The following is a 9,743-nucleotide window of genomic DNA, read 5'->3' as shown; positions in this document are numbered from 1 at the left end:
GATTTAGTCACATGTAAAAGTTTTAACACCACCGATCAAACAACATGATGCTTCTTTTTCCTATGTGAATATAAGGGAATGCACATTCAGTGTGCAATTTCTATGTATTTGCTGTTCATTTCTGTTCAGCCCAGGCCACATTTTGTTTTATTTCTTCCAGTATGTTAAATTCAGTAAATGAACAGTAACACTAAAATGTGCAGACGTGTGGTATCAGTAGAGGGTGTGTTAACTTATGTTCACTGAGAAAATCAATATAAAATGTCATTTGACCAACGGGTGTCTAAACTTTTGCACATGGCTGTATGGGATGTACTTTCATTCATGTTCATAGAGAACAGCAGGTTGTACAGTGTCAGAAACCACATAAGCAAGTGTAGAGATTACTTGAAAGCGTGACATGGTTTAAGGCAGTTGTGTGATGATTTAGGTTTGGAGTTAGCATAATTTGAAGGGGTGTTGGCCTGGTTGATGTAATCGAATACTGGGTGATGGACAAGTAAGCCATTGACCAAGCTTGAAAGGCATTGTTGGGAAAGAAAAACTGACAGGACTAATAGAGAGGATTAATTTAATTCTAAACAGCTCTATAATATTAAATAGTATGTAATGTAATGTAATGTAATGTACAGGGTGTCCCAAAAAAATTGACATCATTTGAGATGTGAATATCTGAGTAACTACATGTCGTGGGCAGACGAAATTAAATAGGCTTCATGTTGAACAATACAAGATTTATTTATCAAAATTCGAACAAGAAATTCAGAGGGATGTAGATTTTATAACCGATTTCACAAAGCTGCACAAATGTAATATCTTCCGATACTGGTGGTCGTCCAGATCCCTTTGCGCTGCACAGACAGCCTTCCTCTTTGAATTTTTGGTGCCATGTCCAAATCTGCTTTCCAGTTGGTGCATTTTTATTGAATTTTCTCGAAAATGCACGCTGCACACTCTCGTTTGACTGTGTTCGAGCATGTTCTAACACACAAAATGCCTTTTCATTTCTAATGAACGCTGTTCTTCAACCTGAAAAAAAAAACATTAAAAATTAAACTCAGTTAGTTTTTACACATTTTGTTAAAATTTGAGATCATTTAAGGGAGAATTGGCTGTTATTAGACTACGAAATGATGTCAATTTTTTTGGGACACGCTGTTTTAACATGTTTTAAAAGAATGGGTTATTTTGGGGCATTAATAATCCTTCAGGCTACAGTACAGTAAGTTCTGCTGTCTCTCTGCTGGGGCGACTGCATCATATCGTTTTCAGCATTTTCTGTACAGCTCGATGGTTCAGATTGTAAATTATGAAAATATAATCCTCCATGGTTTCCCACAGGCGTCTCTAGCTGAATTTTGGAGCATCTCTGCTATGATGATGGAGAACAGTTTTCTTTCAATCAACTTTCTTTTTTTTTTCCCCACGGAAAACACATGGAAATGACTTCGGAACTCATTCATTTACCTGGGTACAGTTGACAGTTCGAAGCTTCTCCACAAGGGGGAGCTACAACATGCATTTGTGTTCATTAATGGGGGAAAAAAAAATCATAAATCCACACCAGTGGGATCTCACTGAAGTCTCTTAGTCAGAACTTTAACAAAAGCTTGTGGAAAAGTTGAAAATGTATTTGTGTGTGATTTTCATTAAATATTTTCATTACATCAGTTAATATTAGAATCAGTCGACATGGGAGTGGCGTAGGGCAACATAAGTAATTATAAATATTTTTTTCCAAAAATGATTGTTTATTTTTTGATATCGCCCAGGCCTTCCATTAGTTGTTAGCCACATTAGCCTGGTAGCATCAGTGCAAAACTAACTTGTTGTTGTTGTTGTTGTTGTTGTTGTTGTTGTTGTTGTTTTTCCAAAACAATTTCTTTAATTCACTATGTTTGGACGTTTAGTAGTGTAGTTCCAAGCACTCTGTGTTTCTTCATATGAATTACCTTGGTGACACATTCGGCTGCTTCCTCTTTGATTCTAAAGTAGTAGTTTTTTGTCGATGATCGATATTATTGATTATTGCATGTTTTTTTTTTATTTATTTATTTATTTATATTTTAAACAAATATTTTGTTAATTATTTTAAGATCGCCCAGGCCTAGACCCAACTTAGAAAAGTGTTACAGCATTATTCTAATGGTAATGGTCAGGTGTGGAAACATTCTACATGTTTTTAGTATTTTAAGCACTGTGGTGTTTTGTGTTCAGGTCCACTAATTTAGTCTGTATTGTGTGATGTTATAGTTAAATAGAACATGCCTTTTATTGGGTTCCCTGTTAAAAAGCACTTGTCCTGTCATCTGGAGATCACTGATCTGAATCCTGGTGATTCTGTGACCGAAAATCATCATTACCAATGAACTGTGGGTTATCATTAGTGGCCGATATTATCAGCCAGCAAATGTGTTGGTCGAGCCCTAGTCAGAAATTGAAGATCTCTGGGCTTTAGACGGCTTTCTAGAGATTTTCTTCTCTCAGTATTTATCACTTCGTCTTTTCCTGCACTTTTTCAGTCTTCTTATTCACTCTGTCTCTCTCCATCCCTCCCTGTGGTGAACCCTGGGTCATGTAACTCAGCAGCGTTCTCCAACTCGCAGATGGTGGACAACGCCCCAAAATATGAGCAGCAAAATATTAATAGAAATGCCATACGCTGTCAGGCCTCCGCAAATGAGAGAGGAGCTGGGCAGGGGAAGAAAGTGTTCGAGTTAATTTTCAATGAAACACTTCTAAACAGTTCTAATGTTCTTTCTGTTTTCAGTTTTTCTTAAGTTTCAGAGATTGAAGTGCTTGTGTGTGTTTTTGGTTAGATCTGCTTTGGTTCTGACCCTGATTTAAGTCACACCTGGCTATGGGTCAGGGCAGAGTGGGGTCAGCAGGAAACTCTGCTGGACGGTAGATCTCCAGGGGCAGTGTTTGGCCTCTCATTATAGTCCCTGCTCATGGGGCCGGGCTTAACCTCCTTGTTTCATTTTATCAACTCCACTTACTATATTGGGTCACTTTGTAGTTCTACAGTTACAGACTGTAGTCCATCTCTTTCTCTGCATACTTTGTTAGCCCCCTTTCACCCTGTTCTTCAGTGGTCAGGACCCCCGTGGACCCTCACAAAGCAGGTACTATTTGGGTGGTGGATCATTCTCAGCACTGCAGTGACACTGATGTGGTGGTGGTGGTGGTGGTGGTGTGTTAGTGTGTGTTGCGCTGGTCTGAGTGAATCAGACACAGCAGTGCTGCCTCAGTGTCACTGCTGGACTGAGAATAGTCCACCAACCAAAAATATCCAGCCAACAGCGTCCTGTGGGCAGCATCCTGTGACCTCTGATGAAGGACTAGAGGATGACTAACACAAACTGTGCAGCAGCAGATGAGCTATCGTCTCTGATTTTACATCTACAAGGTGAACTGACAAGGTAGGAGTGTCTATAGAGTGGACAGTGAGTGGACACAGTGTTTAAAAACTCCAGGGATTTAAGCAAATTTCAGACTGATGACTACATTTTGGGGTAAGGGGGTGCAGATTGTATTGATTTTATTATTATTATTTTTTTAACTTTTTATTTATTTATTTATTTATTTATTGCCAAAATATTTCTTAAAATGGACAGATTATCTGTAAAATCTGTGGCCTGAAATGTCTGTTAGCTGGGGTGTCACCCTTGATTTCCTAATTTGGTTCGATACGATACTGGGATGCTTCCATTCAGTACATTTTTTGATCCAACAGAAATGAGGAGTGCTTGAAAATCTGCCTTATGTCGATGTTTTAGTTTGTGACTTTATTATAAAACTGCGCTCGTCATCCCTGCTCTTGATTTTGAGGTGATGAGGAAGCATTATTCTCTTAGGAGGGAGGGGTTTGTCCTCATTGTGGGCTGGCTAGTTTAATTTTTATTAATGTTCATGCAGTGTAATCAGTATTAAAATGTGTGCTTTGTTTGCTCCAGTCTGTAGAAAGTATTGTTTAATATGTGTGTATTGAATTGAAAGGTTTGTATTGAACAATGTAATATGATGGATTGTGTTGCTACACTCTTACCTATTAGACTAGAAAACTGTTTGCAAACGTTAGATATGGGAATATTCAACTGAAGGTGAAAAACAAAAGATAATAAACTGATTATAGCAAATACATGTTTTAGGTTAGAAGCTGTTTTTCCTTCCTCAGCTTCTCGAACGCACAGGCACAGACACACGTGAGACGCAGTGCTTTGCAGTGACAGATCATTTGATGATATACGCCAGTTTATTTAAAACTAAATACGAAGTCTTTCACTTCGTTTTTAATACCCACATTTTACTAGTTTTCACTGTAAAAAGCCCCCAAAAAACCCTTTTAGATGTATTGATATCAGGATATTAGCCTTGGTGTATTTTTTGTATCAGATTGAAATGAAAATTTGTGGTACCGGTATGAAAATGGCAGAAGTCAGTTCTGTGTCATTGTAACAGTGTTGAGCATATATTTGGTCATTTCTGCACATGCTCAGCAGTGTTCTTCTCTCTGTGTTGTAGAGGTCCCTGTGGTTGAGTGCGCGGGCAGCATGGACTACCCTGTGCATCGAGGAGACACCATGTCCATGGGGCTGCACGACAGGTACTGTGCAATGTATGTGCTTTTTTTCTGCTTCTCTCCCTCTTTTCCACACATACACATGTATACAAACTTGCTCCTACACTGACACACACACACTCTGCATACTGTACACGTAATGAGGACCACAGAAGAACGTATAACCATGCGTACATGAGGCCAGAACACGCCAACCAACCAGAAATGCTGAGTTGTGTGTGTATTTCTAGAATGTTTATTCCAGTCTTCCAGTCTTCCAGGTTGCACTTTTACAGAACATTCTCTGCTCATTTACCCTGTTCTAGAATGTTCCCCCCCATTACATTTTTTTTTCTAAAATGTTCTTGCTCCATTCCTGCTTTTCTAGAACACTCTCTTCAATTCATATTGTTCTCCATTCACACCATTCTAGAACATTTTTAGAAAAAAATGAATGGGAAAGTTCTCCCCATTCAGATTTTTCTAAAACGTTCCTGCTCTGTTTACCCTGCTCTAGAACGGTCTTTCCAATTCATATCGTTCTGCAGTGTTCTCCGTATTCAGTGTTCTACTTCCACCCCATTCACCATGTTCCAGAATGGTGTCCCCGGTTCATAACGCTGTAGTGTGTTCTCCCTATTCAGTGTTCTACAGTAACTCACCCCGTCATTCACCATGTTCTACAAGGGTCTCCCCAATTCATATTGCTGTACAATGTTCTCCCCATTAAAGGCATTCCACCCCTCCTCGTGGGCTTCTAGAAGACTCTCTCCCTCTTCACCATTTTCTGTAGTTGTCTCCCTAATTCATGTTGTTGTGTTACGGTGTTATTCCTCTTTCACGCTGTTCTAAAACGTTCTCTCCCCATTTACTCTGGTTCATTTGTTCTCAAAACCCCGCCTACGGGCCCCAACTACTGTGCTGTCGCGAGGCCTGACGTTCAGTCTTGATGGCCGAGCTGCAGGAGCAACATGCCCTCCTTTCCTCTCGGCTCAGGTGTGCCGCTGCCCGGTAATGAGAACCAACCGGTCCTGGTTAGGCTTCGGCAGCGTTGGCACCTTTTTAAAGTGTGGAGTGGGAAAAGAGAGAGAAAGTGAATGAGAGCTCCGCCTCCCCGGCACCATCCCCACTCAGCAGCTTGGCCACCAGGATTGAACATCAGGCATTGTCTAGTAGCCTCGCTGCGGCACATGAGGCGGGATTTGGGACTCGAGAGCTGTCCTCACGTCTCTCGTGGCTGCTGTCCTCCTCCCACTGTCACTCGCGGCTTTAGTCAACATGCGAGGTTGGGTGCTGCCTTCCTGCCCTCTCTTGCAACTTTTGTCGGTATGCACGGATCAGGTGACTGGCACAACGTTATTCCTCCATTCATACGGTTCTAGAACATTTTCCCCATTCATACTGTTCTAGACTGTCACTGCACCACAGTTAAATGGACAGTATAGAATGCAGTTTTTTAAAGCACGTCTTCATTAGTTGTTTTGCCGTGATGATGTCCGAAGCTAAAGTTAGCTTTTCATTCAAAGTTTCGGTTCCACCTTAAATAGTGCAGCTGTACGAAGCCTAAGGCGCCAGAATGTAACTCCTGCACCATTTTAAAGTGTGATGGAAAATTCAGATAAGAAGCTGGCAAATAGGAAGCCAACTTAAGCTTGGTTGATGCTGTAGTGTTGGAGAAAAGCACTTCAGCTGCTGATCCTCATCATGAGGCAAAACAAAGGCGGTTCTTTAATAAAGGCCTAAATGAATTGATTTTAAAGGCACTGATTACTGTTTATGCTTCATAGCTTCTCAAGATGCACTCGAGTGCTGGATCACTGTGTTTGTGTGTGATATTGGGGGTGTGTGTGTGTGTGTGTGTGTGTGTGTGTGTGTGTGTGTGTGTGTGTGTGTGTGTGTGTGTGTGTGTGTGTGTTTCTTTTTGAAGTGGTGACTCAGACCCTTGAGGGAGGGATGTGTGTGTGTCTATGTTGGATTATTTATATCTGTGCATTAGGGAGTGTGTGTGTGTGGTGTGTGTGTGGTGTGTGTGTGTGTGTGTGTGTGTGTGTGTGTGTGTGTGTTCTGGAAGGTTCTGTGTAACTGCTCTGATCTGAATGGTCAGTAAGGAGAGTTGTATAGAAAACACACACAGGATTTGATGGTCTGAAGTTTGAAGTGGGCTCTGTGATATTAGGGCGTCTCTGGCTGCACTCAGCTGCTATTTTCTCACTCTGGGTAGATTCCACTGTTGTCCTTTCTCCATTGTTCTCTTTCTCTGTTTTGTTCTCTTGATTTTGTTTCTTCTTCTTTCTCTCTCTCTGTTTCTCTCTATCTCTCTATCTCTGTCTCTGTTTTTCTATTTCTCTCTTGTTTGTTGATTTTTTTTTTTCTCTCTTTTTCTCTTGCTCTTATTTCTCATTGTCATCTCTCTATTTTTTTCTTGTGCTCCCACTTTATTCATTTACTCTCTCTCTCTCTCTCTCTCTCTCTCTCTCTCTGTCTCTGTCTCCCCCTTACATCATTTAAAAGCAAATCTTCTTTCTGTGTGTGTGTGTTTGTGTGTGTGTGTGTCCCCTGATGTGGTTTTGCTGGTTGTCTCTGAGAGGTTGCTAAGCAATAGTTGCCACAGTGCCATAACACAGAGTTTGTGAAAGAGAGAATAATTAAAAAAGAGAAATTTCTGGAATAATGATTCAGCACTGCTAGATAAACTTTTTATCTCACCAATTGAAGCGCTTTTTGGTTTTCTCTGAAAGATATTTAATACCGCAGTGCATCTGCTACTGCTGTCACAGTTACTATGGCAACAGTTTCCTCAGTTATTGTTTTGCTGTACATTCGATACATTATGCTTCATATTTATTCACATTATTAATTACATAATCAGTACATTATACTCAGTTTCTATTCTGTATTAAAAGGGTTAAGTCTGCATGTCAGACTTTTTCTGTTTGTTTGAGTCAAGAATCACAAACATGGCCAGAATGTGAAAAGATGTTTTTTCTCTCTGCGAATCGAGGCTGTACACACAACAGTAATTCATATTATCAACATCATAATCAAAATGTATACTTCTCTAAAGGAAAGAGGGAGAAATAATTCATATGGAGTTAACTCATGCTTATATGTTGGAGATAACAGATTTTACAGCAGGGCTGGGCGATGGATCACTAATATACTGTTGTTGCTTTTCGCTAAAAGTCGATTTCCTAGACAGGATTACGTCTATATTTTTCTTTCATTTTTTTCAATGTCTTCATTCAGAATGCTGTGTAGTTCAGGAATGGGCTTATTCCCTGTACAGCAAACCAAACTTATGTGTTCAAAGTGTCCAGACAGCCCTTCTAATTAGTGAATTTAGCTGCTTTAAGGTGCACATAATGCTGACACGGGCATTTACAGCTTGCATCCAATGGGAAAGTATTGCTGATAAAACAGAACTCGCTGCAAACTTACATACATATTTAATACCATGAAACTATAGAAATATTTGGAAAATACTGTGATATTGAATTCTAATATGATAACCCAGAACTGATTCCAAGGGTCAAAGCGGAATTCCACTGTTTCGTTCTCCAATGCTTTACATGAATAAGTCCTTAAAATGTAAACAACATTGTCCAAAGAGGTTTGATATGACACTCCTGTTCTAGAGAAACTCACTGAATCAGACTTATTCACTGTGGCAGTGATGGGAGCCAGATATCTGCAGTTTAATGCCTCTGAAAAGCTGCATCACATCATATTTTTTTTTTTTTAATCCATGGATATGCAGGAAGCTGTAAGGAAGAACAGTTCCTGAAAGATTTTATTATCATCCATATTAAATATAGAAATTCAGACACGTGTAGGTTCACTGGTGGTTTTGGATAGTTAATTAAACAGCTATATTTGTGTTGTGGATATTATGACTCCTGGTTCCTATCACCACCACTGACTCAGTATGTTTCTCTGAAAATGCACATTTCACATCAAAACACTATGAATGACGGTTTAGATATCGAAGACAGCAATTTACTGTGTAAAATACTGTGTACAGTGTTTTACTGTTCCTGGATCAGTTTAAAGGGCCTCTTCTAAAGTAGTGTGTTGCTGTTATGTGTAATACTTCTACTGATATTCAGAGAAAAGAAATAGCTGTATAATAAATGACGGTGATGTAACTGAAAAGAGTCTTTTATGATATTAATATTGATGAGACAAACGCTGCTGTTAGCCTTTAGCTAATGAAAGTGGCTGTACTGCGCTGTTGCGTGTTGCTGTTGATTTGTGTGCATATTTATGAGGTTAAGTGACTGCCAAACAGGCGAAAGATTGATTTATATATGAAATTTATTGCTATGTTTTACTTACTGGCTGTATGTAGAGTGTATGAGTCAATCTCTGCCCCTCTGTCTGGTTGATTATGGGCTTTTCTGTTAGAATTCATGTTATGTAACCTCCGGAGAATAAACTCTGCATGTACACAGGTCTGCTGAACAGTGTGAGAGGCAGTTTAGTCTCGTTACCAGTCTATTTTGGTGGTGGACTGTTGGTCTGTGGTATCTTTTTATTAGGTTTAATTTACTTTCAAGGCTTAATTCCTCCCCTGGGTGAAGAATCTGTGAGTAAATAGTAAGTTGTTGTCTGTGTTGTCATCGTCGTTGTTGACGTTTTCTTTCACACTCCTTTTTTATAAATGTTTAAGTTTTAATTCTACAGTTTACAAAGTGAGGAAATTTAACCTAATAATGCAGCACTTATGAGCTGGCAGTCACACTGCATTCAGAGTCCAGGCCTCAAGTCTGAAAAAAATGATTGTTTTGGTCTTCATGGTGAAGAAAAAAGGCCTGGAGCTTGATTTATAGAATATAATTGCAATTAAATCACATTCACATTATTGGTCAGAAGTATCGCAGTTAGATATGCTTCCTAAATCTTTCAGCCCTCGCCACAAGTCTAACTTTTCACTTTTATGTAAACTTACCTGTGGCTCTTTTTGTTTTTGTGTACAACATGGTAGCACTGGGACCCATATCCTACAATGGGTATTTTTCCTTGAGGTACCTTTATAACCATTGTGTGGTTTTATGTACCAAAATGGTCATAATTCCTTTTAACATGACCATTTTCCAACCTCTCTCTATCCTGTAGAATTAGACTGTGTTTGTTACTGTGCCTTTAAGACTGTTATATAGGGTGATTGAAAAGATTCATCCAG

At 39.5% G+C, this 9,743-nt stretch overlaps 1 protein-coding gene across 4 annotated transcripts in view; it reads left to right on the top strand.

Moving 5' to 3' along the window:
- The window catches only part of klhl13 (kelch-like family member 13), a 103,880-nt gene that overhangs the window by 6,954 nt on the left and 87,183 nt on the right, over nt 1-9,743 (top strand). For 2 of the 4 annotated variants that reach the window (XM_036564732.1, XM_036564730.1), the window contains exon 2: nt 4,525-4,606. In XM_036564732.1, coding sequence (XP_036420625.1) covers nt 4,554-4,606 — 53 coding nt within the window. In that variant the 5' untranslated portion in view covers nt 4,525-4,553. Of the gene's footprint in view, nt 1-4,524; nt 4,619-9,743 lie in introns of all 4 variants that reach the window. The other 2 variants (XM_036564731.1, XM_036564728.1) reach the window with 1 other exon arrangement.

The sequence above is a fragment of the Colossoma macropomum genome, unplaced genomic scaffold (genome assembly GCF_904425465.1).
Source record: "Colossoma macropomum unplaced genomic scaffold, Colossoma_macropomum, whole genome shotgun sequence".
Classification (NCBI taxonomy): Eukaryota; Metazoa; Chordata; class Actinopteri; order Characiformes; family Serrasalmidae; genus Colossoma; species Colossoma macropomum.
The sequence above is the reverse complement of the archived record's forward strand: the minus strand, read 5'-3'. Positions and strand labels throughout refer to the sequence as shown.